The 15,337-nt window shown below is 45.3% G+C and overlaps 1 protein-coding gene and 1 long non-coding RNA gene across 14 annotated transcripts in view; one reads left to right on the forward strand and one right to left on the reverse strand.

Moving 5' to 3' along the window:
* myom1a (myomesin 1a (skelemin)) overlaps positions 1–7,061 on the reverse strand; it is a 198,575-nt gene extending 191,514 nt beyond the window's left edge. The window contains exons 1-2 of the mRNA XM_052462696.1: positions 6,865–7,061; positions 6,479–6,636 (exon numbers count right to left, since the gene is read on the reverse strand). Of these exons, the coding sequence (XP_052318656.1) occupies positions 6,479–6,636; positions 6,865–6,978 (272 nt within the window). The 5' untranslated portion in view covers positions 6,979–7,061. The remainder of the gene's footprint in view (positions 1–6,478; positions 6,637–6,864) is intronic.
* LOC127907465 (uncharacterized) lies at positions 1,602–3,706 on the forward strand. 13 transcript variants are annotated; one of them, XR_008064430.1, is made up of 5 exons: positions 1,602–1,749; positions 1,926–2,057; positions 2,102–2,233; positions 2,674–2,981; positions 3,026–3,216. It is a non-coding gene; the product is annotated as an uncharacterized LOC127907465 (long non-coding RNA). The 13 variants fall into 13 exon arrangements; XR_008064439.1 differs by lacking the exon at positions 3,026–3,216 and adding exons at positions 2,586–2,673; positions 3,598–3,706 and having other exon boundaries at positions 1,617–1,749; positions 2,014–2,145; positions 2,762–2,981; XR_008064438.1 differs by lacking the exon at positions 3,026–3,216 and adding exons at positions 2,586–2,673; positions 3,554–3,662 and having other exon boundaries at positions 1,617–1,749; positions 2,014–2,145; positions 2,762–2,981.
* Positions 7,062–15,337: the final 8,276 nt, after the last annotated feature.

A 15,337-nucleotide genomic window follows, 5' to 3' on the forward strand; every position in this document is an offset into this window, starting at 1 on the left:
TGTATGTATGTATGTATGTATGTATGTATGTATGTATGTATGTGTGTGTGTATGTATGTATGTGTGTATGTGTGTATGTGTGTATGTATGTATGTATGTATGTATGTATGTATGTATGTATGTGTGTATGTATGTATGTATGTATGTACAGTGCATTCGGAAAGTATTCAGACCCCTTCCCTTTTTCCTCATTTTGTTACGTTACAGCCTTATTATAAAATGCCTTATTATAAAATGCCTTATTATAAAATGTCTTATTATAAAATGCCTTATTATAAAATGTCTTATTATAAAATGTCTTATTATAAAATGCCTTATTATTACATTTACATTTAAGTCATTTAGCAGACGCTCTTATCCAGAGCGACTTACAAATTGGTGCATACACCTTATGACAACCAGTGGAACAGCCACTTGCATCTAAATCTTGTTGGGGGAGAAGGGGGGTGAGAAGGATTACTTACCCTTACTTACCCTATCCTAGGTATTCCTTGAAGAGGTGGGGTTTCAGGTGTCTCCGGAAGGTGGTGATTGTCTTATTATAAAATGTCTTATTATAAATTGCCTTATTATAAAATGCCTTATTAAAAAATGCCTTATTATAAAATGTCTTATTATAAAATGTCTTATTATAAAATGCCTTATTATAAAATGTCTTATTATAAAATGCCTTATTATAAAATGCCTTATTATAAAATGTCTTATTATAAAATGCCTTATTATAAAATGTCTTATTATAAAATGCCTTATTATAAAATGCCTTATTATAAAATGTCTTATTATAAAATGTCTTATTATAAAATGTCTTATTATAAAATGCCTTATTATAAAATGTCTTATTATAAAATGTCTTATTATAAAATGCCTTATTATAAAATGTCTTATTATAAAATGCCTTATTATAAAATGTCTTATTATAAAATGCCTTATTATAAAATGCCTTATTATAAAATGTCTTATTATAAAATGTCTTATTATAAAATGTCTTATTATAAAATGTCTTATTATAAAATGCCTTATTATAAAATGCCTTATTATAAAATGTCTTATTATAAAATGCCTTATTATAAAATGCCTTATTATAAAATGCCTTATTATAAAATGTCTTATTATAAAATGCCTTATTATAAAATGTCTTATTATAAAATGTCTTATTATAAAATGCCTTATTATAAAATGTCTTATTATAAAATGTCTTATTATAAAATGCCTTATTATAAAATGCCTTATTATAAAATGCCTTATTATAAAATGTCTTATTATAAAATGCCTTATTATAAAATGCCTTATTATAAAATGCCTTATTATAAAATGGTTTCAATTAATGTTTTCCTCATCAAAACCCCATAATGACTAATATATGCCATTTAGCAGACGCTTTTATCCAGTGAAAACAGGTTACGACATTTTTGCAAATTTATAATAAATAAACAGAAATACCTTTTTTACAAAGGTATTCAGACCCTCTTCTATGAGACTAGAAATTGAGCTCAGGTGCACGTCAGAGAAAGAAAACAAGCAATGAGGTCTAATAAATTGTCCATACAGTTCCAAGACAGGATTGAGTCGAGGCACAGATCTGGGGAAGGGGACCAAAACATTTCTGCAGCATTGAAGGTCCCCAAGAACACAGTGGCCTCCATCATTCTGCAGCATTGAAGGTCCCCAAGAACACAGTGGCCTCCATCATTCTGCAGCATTGAAGGTCCCCAAGAACACAGTGGTCTCCATCATTCTGCAGCATTGAAGGTCCCCAAGAACACAGTGGCCTCCATCATTCTGCAGCATTGAAGGTCCCCAAGAACACAGTGGCCTCCATCATTCTGCAGCATTGAAGGTCCCCAAGAACACAGTGGCCTCCATCATTCTGCAGCATTGAAGGTCCCCAAGAACACAGTGGCCTCCATCATTCTGCAGCATTGAAGGTCCCCAAGAACACAGTGGCCTCCATCATTCTGCAGCATTGAAGGTCCCCAAGAACACAGTGGCCTCCATCATTCTGCAGCATTGAAGGTCCCCAAGAACACAGTGGTCTCCATCATTCTGCAGCATTGAAGGTCCCCAAGAACACAGTGGCCTCCATCATTCTGCAGCATTGAAGGTCCCCAAGAACACAGTGGTCTCCATCATTCTGCAGCATTGAAGGTCCCCAAGAACACAGTGGCCTCCATCATTCTGCAGCATTGAAGGTCCCCAAGAACACAGTGGCCTCCATCATTCTGCAGCATTGAAGGTCCCCAAGAACACAGTGGCCTCCATCATTCTGCAGCATTGAAGGTCCCCAAGAACACAGTGGCCTCCATCATTCTGCAGCATTGAAGGTCCCCAAGAACACAGTGGCCTCCATCATTCTGCAGCATTGAAGGTCCCCAAGAACACAGTGGCCTCCATCATTCTGCAGCATTGAAGGTCCCCAAGAACACAGTGGCCTCCATCATTCTGCAGCATTGAAGGTCCCCAAGAACACAGTGGCCTCCATCATTCTGCAGCATTGAAGGTCCCCAAGAACACAGTGGCCTCCATCATTCTGCAGCATTGAAGGTCCCCAAGAACACAGTGGCCTCCATCATTCTGCAGCATTGAAGGTCCCCAAGAACACAGTGGTCTCCATCATTCTGCAGCATTGAAGGTCCCCAAGAACACAGTGGTCTCCATCATTCTGCAGCATTGAAGGTCCCCAAGAACACAGTGGTCTCCATCATTCTGCAGCATTGAAGGTCCCCAAGAACACAGTGGCCTCCATCATTCTGCAGCATTGAAGGTCCCCAAGAACACAGTGGCCTCCATCATTCTGCAGCATTGAAGGTCCCCAAGAACACAGTGGCCTCCATCATTCTGCAGCATTGAAGGTCCCCAAGAACACAGTGGTCTCCATCATTCTGCAGCATTGAAGGTCCCCAAGAACACAGTGGTCTCCATCATTCTGCAGCATTGAAGGTCCCCAAGAACACAGTGGTCTCCATCATTCTGCAGCATTGAAGGTCCCCAAGAACACAGTGGCCTCCATCATTCTGCAGCATTAAAGGTCCCCAAGAACACAGTGGTCTCCATCATTCTGCAGCATTGAAGGTCCCCAAGAACACAGTGGCCTCCATCATTCTGCAGCATTGAAGGTCCCCAAGAACACAGTGGCCTCCATCATTCTGCAGCATTGAAGGTCCCCAAGAACACAGTGGTCTCCATCATTCTGCAGCATTGAAGGTCCCCAAGAACACAGTGGCCTCCATCATTCTGCAGCATTGAAGGTCCCCAAGAACACAGTGGTCTCCATCATTCTGCAGCATTGAAGGTCCCCAAGAACACAGTGGTCTCCATCATTCTGCAGCATTGAAGGTCCCCAAGAACACAGTGGCCTCCATCATTCTGCAGCATTGAAGGTCCCCAAGAACACAGTGGCCTCCATCATTCTGCAGCATTGAAGGTCCCCAAGAACACAGTGGCCTCCATCATTCTGCAGCATTGAAGGTCCCCAAGAACACAGTGGCCTCCATCATTCTGCAGCATTGAAGGTCCCCAAGAACACAGTGGCCTCCATCATTCTGCAGCATTGAAGGTCCCCAAGAACACAGTGGCCTCCATCATTCTGCAGCATTGAAGGTCCCCAAGAACACAGTGGCCTCCATCATTCTGCAGCATTGAAGGTCCCCAAGAACACAGTGGCCTCCATCATTCTGCAGCATTGAAGGTCCCCAAGAACACAGTGGCCTCCATCATTCTGCAGCATTGAAGGTCCCCAGGAACACAGTGGCCTCCATCATTCTGCAGCATTGAAGGTCCCCAAGAACACAGTGGCCTCCATCATTCTTAAATGGAAGAGCAATCAGGGGAGAAGGGCCCGGAGGTGACCAAGAGGTCCAGTCCTCCAGGGTTCCTCTGTGAAGATGGTAGAACATTCCAGAAGGACAACCATCTCTGCAGCACTCCATCAATCAGGCCTTTATGGTAGAGTGGCCAGACGGAAGCCACTACTCAGTAAAAGGCACATGACAGCCCGCTTTACCAAAAGGCACCTAAAGACTCTCAGACCAGGAGAAACAAAATTCTCTGGTCTGATAAAACCAGGATTGGCCTGAATGCCAAGCGTCACGTCTGGAGGACAACTGGCACCATCCCTACGGTGAAGCATGGTGGTGGCAGCATCATGCTGTGGGGATGTTTTTCAGAATACTTATGTAAAAGAATATCCGTTTTTTTTTTGGGGGACATTTGCAAAAATGTCTAAAAACATGTTTTTGCTTTGCATTATGATGTATTGTGTGTAAATTGAGGGAGCAATCGAATCAATTTTAAAATAAGGCTGATGTAACAAAATGTGGAAAAGGTTAAGGGGTCTGAATACTTTCTGAATGTACTGTACACGTATGTATCTGACCCATAGTCTGGTCTCACCATGCGGAACAGGGTTTGGGCCATCCAGCCACGGTGCGGTGCGGTGTGGTGCAGTGCGTGCGTGCGTGCGTGCGTGCGTGCGTGCGTGCGTGTGTGCGTGCGTGTGTGCGTGCGTGTGTTTCCGTGTAGAGCTGCTGTGGGCCCAGACAGAAAGCAAGACGGCATTTTTCATAAGATAGTAATGCTTCAAGCTCAGTAGCTCCTCTCTTGTGTTGGACGTGCCAGATCAAATGTCTCAAATAAATAGCCTGTAGGCTGTTTGGGTAGAGAATCACATGTAGTTGTCTTTCCGTGGAAATTAGTTTCCTAAATATTATACTCTATAGTTTAGGCTCCAACATTGACTGGAAATAGATGTAATCAAATGTTGTTCGCTGTCTGTGTGGATGGACCATTTCAGATTGTCAGTGATGTGTAAACCGAAGAACTTGAAAATGTTCACCCTCTCCACTGTGGCCACGACGATTTGGATGGAGCCGGGCTTTCTCTGCTGTCTCCTGAAGTTCACGATCAGCTCCTTCATTTTGTGGACGTTAAGGGAGACGTTATTTTTCTGACACCACTCTACCTCCTCCCTGTAGGATGTCTCATCATCAGCCTACTACTATTGTGTCGTCTGCGAACTTGATGATTCAGTTGGAGACGTGTGGGGTCACACAGTCATGGGTGAAAAGGGAGTACAGGAGGGGGCTGAGCACGCACCCTTGTGGAGCCCCTGTGTTGAGGATCAGCGTTTGGCAGGGTTCAGATCCATTGGCCACAAACTTTCTGATGAGCTTACCTACCCTCACCACCTGGGGGCGGCCCGTCAGGAAGTCCAGGATCCAGTTGCAGAGGTGTTTAGTCCCAGGGTCCTTAGCTTAGTGATGAGCTTTGAGGGCACTATGGTGTTGATTTCTGAGCTGTAGTCAATGAACAGCATTCTTACATAGACTACCAATCAACAGTTTGGGGTCACTTAGAAATGTCCTTGTTTTTTAAAGAAAATCAAAGAGGGATGAAAGGCAGAGGGAGAGGGATGAAAGGCAGTGGGAGAGGGATGAAAGGCAGTGGGAGAGGGATGACAGGCAGTGGGAGAGGGATGAAATGCAGTGGGAGAGGGATGAAATGGAGAGGAATGAAAGGCAGTGGGAGAGGGATGAAATGGAGAGGGATGAAAGGGTCACTTAGAAATGTCCTTGTTTTTTAAAGAAAATCAAAGAGGGATGAAAGGCAGTGGGAGAGGGATGAAAGGCAGTGGGAGAGGGATGAAAGGCAGTGGGAGAGGGATGAAATGGAGTGGGAGAGGGATGAAAGGCAGAGGGAGAGGGATGAAAGGCAGTGGGAGAAGGATGAAAGGCAGAGGGAGAGGGATGAAAGGCAGTGGGAGAGGGATGAAAGGCAGAGGGAGAAGGATGAAAGGCAGAGGGAGAGGGATGAAAGGCAGAGGGAGAAGGATGAAAGGCAGAGGGAGAGGGATGAAAGGCAGTGGGAGAGGGATGAAAGGCAGAGGGAGAAGGATGAAAGGCAGAGGGAGAGGGATGAAAGGCAGTGGGAGAAGGATGAAAGGCAGAGGGAGAGGGATGAAAGGCAGTGGGAGAGGGATGAAAGGCAGAGGGAGAGGGATGTAAGGCAGTGGGAGAGGGATGAAAGGGAGAGGGAGAGGGATGAAAGGCAGTGGGAGAGGGATGAAAGGGAGAGGGAGAGGGATGAAAGGCAGAGGGAGAAGGATGAAAGGCAGAGGGAGAGGGATGAAAGGCAGAGGGAGAGGGATGAAAGGCAGTGGGAGAGGGATGAAAGGGAGAGGGATGAAAGGCAGTGGGAGAGGGATGAAAGGCAAGAGGGAGAGGGATGAAAGGCAGTGGGAGAGGGATGAAAGGCAGAGGGAGAGGGATGTAAGGCAGTGGGAGAGGGATGAAAGGGAGAGGGATGAAAGGCAGTGGGAGAGGGATGAAAGGCAGAGGGAGAGGGATGTAAGGCAGTGGGAGAGGGATGAAAGGGAGAGGGATGAAAGGCAGTGGGAGAGGGATGAAAGGCAAGAGGGAGAGGGATGACAGGCAGAGGGAGAGGGATGAAAGGGAGCGGTAGAGGGTGTATGTGTGTGTCTCACCATGCAATACGTGGTTTAGGCCATCCAGACACGGTGCAGTGCAGCTTGACAGTCTTGCCCTCCCAGACAGTCTGTCCTCGGGGACGAACTATGAACTCAGGTGGATGGGTCAGGTTGTCACTGTTCTGCTTCTTACGGAACTCTGCTCTCTCCTCAACCTACAGGGGGACAGGAAGGGGTTAAAATGCTGCTCTCTCCTCAACCTACAGGGGGACAGGAAGTGGTTAAAACTCTGCTCTCTCCTCAACCTACAGGGGGACAGGTAGCAGGGATATGGAGAGGAAAGGGTTAACTCCTCTTAGACTGAAAAAAGACCACAAGTAATGTGGTGTCCAGGATGACTTTCTTCTGTAGTTCCAGTCAATCGATCAATCAATAGTACTGACCTTCTTGCTGAGCTCCAGGCGGTCAGCTGACTCTCTAATGTGCCTCTTCCTGCTCTTCTTCTCCACGGTAATCGTCTCCATGGAGCTGGTCTCCAGGGAGAACAGGTTTCTCATGGCAACATGCCCCACCCCCTCCTCCTTCACTTCTTCCTGGACCTCAACTAGGCCCCGGGCAAACTCATGGCTACGGACAAAACAGACAACAGACACGGTTGAAACTCATGGATACAGACACCACAGCAGACAGCAACAGACACTGTTCAAACTCGTAGCACGCGCTCCAGCAGGTATATCTCACTGGTCAAAGCCAATTCATACTTTGGCCACCTTTCCTATCTCTACTTGCACATTCATCTTCTCCATTCAAGTGTTTAATTGCTATATTGTAATTATTTCGCCACCATGGCCTATTTATTGCCTCCCTTATCTGACCTCATTTGCACACACTGTATATAGACTTTTTGTTTTCTTTTGTTCTACTGTATTACTGACTGTATGTTTTGTTTACTCCATGTGTAACTCTGTGTTGTTTGTGTCGAACTGCTTTGCTTTATCTTGTCCAGGTCACAGTTGTAAATGAGAACTTGTTCTCAACTGGCCTACCTGGTTAAATAAAAATATAAAATTTTAAAAAGACGTGGTCTTGCTTACCAGACTTTTCTCCCATCTTTCAACTCTGTATTTCACCACTGCTTTACCTTAGTTTAACCACGTAAGAGAGCAGCAGAAGGGTTCTGAAAACCTTGGTTTTCAACCAGTCTTAAAAAATTCTCAGTAAAAACAAAATAGGGACACCTCCCTCTGCAACTGGATCCTGGACGTCCTGACGGGCCACCCCCAGGTGGAAAGGGCATCAAATGAAATCAAATTTTATTTGTCACATACACATGGTCAGCAGATGTTATTGCGAGTGTAGCGAAATTCTTGTGCTTCTAGTTCCGACAATACAGTAATAACTAACGAGTAATCTAACCTAACAATTTCACAACAACTGCCTTACACACACAAGTGTAAAGGGATGAAGAATATGTACATAAAGATATATGAATGAGTGATGGTAAAGAACAACATAGGCAAGATGCAGGAGATGGTATAGAGTACAGTATATACATATGAGATGAATAATGTAGGGTATGTACACATTATATTAAGTGGCATTGTTTAAAGTGGCTTGTGAAAAAAAATGTACAGCAATTTTTCCATTATTAAAGTGGCTGGAGTTGAGTCAGTATGTTGGCAGCAGCCACTCTATGTTAGTGATGGCTGTTTAACAGTCTGATGGCCTTGAGATAGAAGCTGTTTTTCAGTCTCTCGGTCCCAGCTTTGATGCACCTGTACGGACCTCGCCTTCTGGATGATAGCGGGGTGAACAGGCAGTGGCTCAGGTGGTTGTTGTCCTTGATGATCTTTTTGGCCTTCCTGTAACATCGAGTGGTGTAGGTGTCCTGGAGGGCAGGTAGTTTGCCCCCGGTGATACGTTGTGCAGACCTCACTACCCTCTGGAGAGCCTTATGGTTGTGGGTGGAGCAGTTGCCGTACCAGGCGGTGATACAGCCCGAAAGGATGCTCTCGGGCCTCCCGGTGGTGCAGTGGTTAAGGGCGCTGTACTGCAGCGCTAGGTGTGCCACCAGAGACTCTGGGTTCAACCCAGGCGTAACTGTCGTAACCGGCCGTGACAGGGAGGTCCGTGGGGCGATGCACAATTGGCCTAGCATCGTCCGGGTTAGGGAGGGTTTGGCCGGTAGGGATATCCTTGTCTCATCACGCACCAGCGACTCCTGTGGCGGGACGGGCGCAGTGCGCGCTAACCAAGGTCGCCAGGTGCACGGTGTTTCCTCCGACACATTGGTGCGGCTGGCTTCCGGGTTGGATGCGCGCTGTGTTAAGAAGCAGTGCGGCTTGTGTATCGGAGGACGCATGACTTTAAACCTTTGTCTCTCCCGAGCCCGTACGGGAGTTGGGAGCAAGACATCCTGGTCTGAGACGGGGCTGGTTTTCTTTTTGTAATCCGTGATTGGCTGTAGACCCTGCCACATACCTCTTGTGTCTGAGCCGTTGAATTGCGAATCTACTTTGTCTCTATACTGACACTTAGCTTGTTTAGCTTGTTTGATTGCCTTGCGGAAGGAATAGCTACACTGATTGTATTCGGGTCATGTTTCCGGTCACCCTTCAATGGATTCTACCAGGTCCCAGACAGTTTACCTAAACTCTCCAATGGATTCTACCAGGTCCCAGACAGTTTACCTAAACCCTTCAATGGATTCTACCAGGTCCCAGTTTACCTAAAACCTTCAATGGATTCTACCAGGTCCCAGTTTACCTAAACCCTTCAATGGATTCTACAAGGTCCCAGTTTACCTAAACCCTTCAATGGATTCTACCAGGTCCCAGACAGTTTACCTAAACCCTTCAATGGATTCTACCAGGTCCCAGACAGTTTACCTAAACCCTTCAATGGATTCTACCAGGTCCCAGTCTACCTAAACCCTTCAATGGATTCTACCAGGTCCCAGACAGTTTACCTAAACCCTTCAATGGATTCTACCAGGTCCCAGACAGTTTACCTAAACCCTTCAATGGATTCTACCAGGTCCCAGACAGTTTACCTAAATCCTTCAATGGATTCTACCAGGTCCCAGACAGTTTACCTAAACCCTTCAATGGATTCTACCAGGTCCCAGACAGTTTACCTAAATCCTTCAATGGATTCTACCAGGTCCCAGTTTACCTAAACCCTTCAATGGATTCTACCAGGTCCCAGACAGTTTACCTAAACTCTTTAATTGATTCTACCAGGTCCCAGTTTACCTAAACCCTTCAAAGGATTCTACCAGGTCCCAGTTTACCTAAACCCTTCAATAGATTCTACCAGGTCCCAGTTTACCTAAACCCTTCAATGGATTCTACCAGGTCCCAGACAGTTTACCTAAACCCTTCAATGGATTCTACCAGGTCCCAGTTTACCTAAACCCTTCAATGGATTCTACCAGGTCCCAGACAGTTTACCTAAACCCTTCAATGGATTCTACCAGGTCCCAGACAGTTTACCTAAACCCTTCAGTGGATTCTACCAGGTCCCAGACAGTTTACCTAAACCCTTCAATGGATTCTACCAGGTCCCAGTTTACCTAAACCCTTCATTGGATTCTACCAGGTCCCAGACAGTTTACCTAAACTCTTTAATTGATTCTACCAGGTCCCAGTTTACCTAAACCCTTCAAAGGATTCTACCAGGTCCCAGACAGTTTACCTAAACCCTTCCATGGATTCTTCCAGGTCCCAGACAGTTTACCTAAACCCTTCAATGGATTCTACCAGGTCCCAGTTTACCTAAACCCTTCAATGGATTCTACCAGGTCCCAGTTTACCTAAACCCTTCAATGGATTCTACCAGGTCCCAGTTTACCTAAACCCTTCCATGGATTCTACCAGGTCCCAGTTTACCTAAACCCTTCCATGGATTCTACCAGGTCCCAGTTTACCTAAACCCTTCCATGGATTCTACCAGGTCCCAGACAGTTTACCTAAACCCTTCAATGGATTCTTCCAGGTCCAGACAGTTTACCTAAACCATTCAGTTTACCTAAACCATTCAATGGATTCTACCAGGTCCCAGTTTACAAAAACCCTTCAATGGATTCTACCAGGTCCCAGACAGTTTACCTAAACCCTTCAATGGATTCTACCAGGTCCCAGACAGTTTACCTAAACCCTTCAATGGATTCTACCAGGTCCCAGACAGTTTACCTAAACCCTTCAATGGATTCTACCAGGTCCCAGACAGTTTACCTAAACCCTTCAATGGATTCTACCAGGTCCCAGACAGTTTACCTAAACCCTTCAATGGATTCTACCAGGTCCCAGACAGTTTACCTAAACCCTTCAATGGATTCTTCCAGGTCCCAGACAGTTTACCTAAACCCTTCAGTGGATTCTACCAGGTCCCAGTTTACCTAAACCCTTCAATGGATTCTACCAGGTCCCAGACAGTTTACCTAAACCCTTCAATGGATTCTACCAGGTCCCAGACAGTTTACCTAAACCCCTCAATGGATTCTACCAGGTCCCAGTTTACCTAAACCCTTCAATGGATTCTTCCAGGTCCAAGACAGTTTACCTAAAACCTTCAATGGATTCTACCAGGTCCCAGTTTACCTAAACCCTTCAATGGATTCTACCAGGTCCCAGACAGTTTACCTAAACCCTTCAATGGATTCTACCAGGTCCCAGTTTACCTAAATCCTTCAATGGATTCTACCAGGTCCCAGACAGTTTACCTAAACCCTTCAATGGATTCTACCAGGTCCCAGACAGTTTACCTAAAACCTTCAATGGATTCTACCAGGTCCCAGTTTACCTAAACCCTTCAATGGATTCTACCAGGTCCCAGTTTACCTAAACCCTTCATTGGATTCTACCAGGTCCCAGTTTACCTAAACCCTTCAATGGATTCTACCAGGTCCCAGTTTACCTAAACCCTTCAATGGATTCTACCAGGTCCCAGTTTACCTAAACCCTTCAATGGATTCTACCAGGTCCCAGTTTACCTAAACCCTTCAATGGATTCTACCAGGTCCCAGACAGTTTACCTAAACCCTACAATGGATTCTACCAGGTCCCAGTTTACCTAAATCCTCCAATGGATTCTACCAGGTCCCAGTTTACCTAAACCCTCCAATGGATTCTACCAGGTCCCAGACAGTTTACCTAAACCCTTCAATGGATTCTACCAGGTCCCAGTTTACCTAAACCCTTCAATGGATTCTACCAGGTCCCAGACAGTTTACCTAAACCCTTCAATGGATTCTACCAGGTCCCAGTTTACCTAAACCCTTCAATGGATTCTACCAGGTCCCAGACAGTTTACCTAAACCCTTCAATGGATTCTACCAGGTCCCAGTTTACCTAAACCCTTCAGTGGATTCTACCAGGTCCCAGTTTACCTAAACCCTTCAATGGATTCTACCAGGTCCCAGTTTACCTAAACCCTTCAATGGATTCTACCAGGTCCCAGTTTACCTAAACCCTTCAATGGATTCTACCAGGTCCCAGACAGTTTACCTAAACCCTTCAATGGATTCTACCAGGTCCCAGACAGTTTACCTAAACCCTTCAATGGATTCTACCAGGTCCCAGACAGTTTACCTAAATCCTTCAATGGATTCTACCAGGTCCCAGACAGTTTACCTAAACCCTTCAATGGATTCTACCAGGTCCCAGACAGTTTACCTAAAACCTTCAATGGATTCTACCAGGTCCCAGTTTACCTAAACCCTTCAATGGATTCTACCAGGTCCCAGACAGTTTACCTAAACCCTTCAATGGATTCTACCAGGTCCCAGACAGTTTACCTAAACCCTTCAATGGATTCTACCAGGTCCCAGACAGTTTACCTAAAACCTTCAATGGATTCTACCAGGTCCCAGTTTACCTAAACCCTTCAATGGATTCTACCAGGTCCCAGACAGTTTACCTAAACCCTTCAATGGATTCTACCAGGTCCCAGTTTACCTAAACCCTTCAATGGATTCTACCAGGTCCCAGTTTACCTAAATCCTTCAATGGATTCTACCAGGTCCCAGTTTACCTAAACCCTTCAATGGATTCTACCAGGTCCCAGACAGTTTACCTAAACCCTACAATGGATTCTACCAGGTCCCAGTTTACCTAAACCCTTCAATGGATTCTACCAGGTCCCAGTTTACCTAAACCCTTCAATGGATTCTACCAGGTCCCAGTTTACCTAAACCCTTCAATGGATTCTACCAGGTCCCAGACAGTTTACCTAAACCCTACAATGGATTCTACCAGGTCCCAGTTTACCTAAACCCTTCAATAGATTCTACCAGGTCACAGACAGTTTACCTAAACCCTTCAATGGATTCTACCAGGTCCCAGTTTACCTAAACCCTTCAATGGATTCTACCAGGTCCCAGTTTACCTAAACCCTTCAATGGATTCTACCAGGTCCCAGTTTACCTAAACCCTTCAATGGATTCTACCAGGTCCCAGACAGTTTACCTAAACCCTTCAATGGATTCTACCAGGTCCCAGACAGTTTACCTAAACCCTTCAATGGATTCTACCAGGTCCCAGTTTACCTAAACCCTACAATGGATTCTACCAGGTCCCAGTTTACCTAAACCCTTCAATGGATTCTACCAGGTCCCAGTTTACCTAAACCCTTCAATGGATTCTACCAGGTCCCAGTTTACCTAAACCCTTCAATGGATTCTACCAGGTCCCAGACAGTTTACCTAAACCCTACAATGGATTCTACCAGGTCCCAGTTTACCTAAACCCTTCAATAGATTCTACCAGGTCCCAGACAGTTTACCTAAACCCTACAATGGATTCTACCAGGTCCCAGACAGTTTACCTAAACCCTTCAATGGATTCTACCAGGTCCCAGACAGTTTACCTAAACCCTTCAATGGATTCTACCAGGTCCCAGACAGTTTACCTAAACCCTTCAATGGATTCTCCCAGGTCCCAGACAGTTTACCTAAACCCTTCAATGGATTCTACCAGGTCCCAGACAGTTTACCTAAACCCTTCAATGGATTCTACCAGGTCCCAGTTTACCTAAACCCTTCAATGGATTCTACCAGGTCCCAGTTTACCTAAACCCTTCAATGGATTCTACCAGGTCCCAGACAGTTTACCTAAACCCTTCAATGGATTCTACCAGGTCCCAGTTTACCTAAACCCTTCAATGGATTCTACCAGGTCCCAGTTTACCTAAACCCTTCAATGGATTCTACCAGGTCCCAGACAGTTTACCTAAACCCTTCAATGGATTCTACCAGGTCCCAGTTTACCTAAATCCTTCAATGGATTCTACCAGGTCCCAGTTTACCTAAACCCTTCAATGGATTCTACCAGGTCCCAGACAGTTTACCTAAAACCTTCAATGGATTCTACCAGGTCCCAGTTTACCTAAACCCTTCAATGGATTCTACCAGGTCCCAGACAGTTTACCTAAACCCTTCAATGGATTCTACCAGGTCCCAGTTTACCTAAATCCTTCAATGGATTCTACCAGGTCCCAGACAGTTTACCTAAACCCTTCATTGGATTCTACCAGGTCCCAGTTTACCTAAACCCTTCAATGGATTCTACCAGGTCCCAGTTTACCTAAACCCTTCAATGGATTCTACCAGGTCCCAGACAGTTTACCTAAACCCTTCAATGGATTCTACCAGGTCCCAGACAGTTTACCTAAACCCTTCAATGGATTCTACCAGGTCCCAGTTTACCTAAACCCTTCAATGGATTCTACCAGGTCCCAGACAGTTTACCTAAACCCTTCAATGGATTCTACCAGGTCCCAGTTTACCTAAACCCTTCAATGGATTCTACCAGGTCCCAGTTTACCTAAACCCTTCAATGGATTCTACCAGGTCCCAGTTTACCTAAACCCTTCATTGGATTCTACCAGGTCCCAGTTTACCTAAACCCTTCAATGGATTCTACCAGGTCCCAGTTTACCTAAACCCTTCAATGGATTCTACCAGGTCCCAGACAGTTTACCTAAACCCTACAATGGATTCTACCAGGTCCCAGTTTACCTAAATCCTCCAATGGATTCTACCAGGTCCCAGTTTACCTAAACCCTCCAATGGATTCTACCAGGTCCCAGACAGTTTACCTAAACCCTTCAATGGATTCTACCAGGTCCCAGACAGTTTACCTAAACCCTTCAATGGATTCTACCAGGTCCCAGTTTACCTAAACCCTTCAATGGATTCTACCAGGTCCCAGTTTACCTAAACCCTTCAATGGATTCTACCAGGTCCCAGTTTACCTAAACCCTTCAATGGATTCTACCAGGTCCCAGTTTACCTAAACCATTCAGTGGATTCTACCAGGTCCCAGTAAAACCCTTCAATGGATTCTACCAGGTCCCAGTTTACCTAAACCCTTCAATGGATTCTACCAGGTCCCAGACAGTTTACCTAAACCCTTCAATGGATTCTACCAGGTCCCAGACAGTTTACCTAAACCCTTCAATGGATTCTACCAGGTCCCAGTTTACCTAAACCCTTCAATGGATTCTACCAGGTCCCAGTTTACCTAAACCCTTCAATGGATTCTACCAGGTCCCAGACAGTTTACCTAAACCCTTCAATGGATTCTACCAGGTCCCAGACAGTTTACCTAAACCCTTCAATGGATTCTACCAGGTCCCAGACAGTTTACCTAAACCCTTCAATGGATTCTACCAGGTCCCAGTTTACCTAAACCCTTCAATGGATTCTACCAGGTCCCCAGACAGTTTACCTAAACCCTTCAATGGATTCTACCAGGTCCCAGACAGTTTACCTAAACCTTCAATGGATTCTACCAGGTCCCAGTTTACCTAAACCCTTCAATGGATTCTACCAGGTCCCAGTTTACCTAAACCCTTCAATGGATTCTACCAGGTCCCAGTTTACCTAAACCCTTCAATGGATTCTACCAGGTCCCA

The sequence above is a fragment of the Oncorhynchus keta genome, chromosome 15 (genome assembly GCF_023373465.1).
Source record: "Oncorhynchus keta strain PuntledgeMale-10-30-2019 chromosome 15, Oket_V2, whole genome shotgun sequence".
NCBI lineage: Eukaryota > Metazoa > Chordata > Actinopteri > Salmoniformes > Salmonidae > Oncorhynchus > Oncorhynchus keta.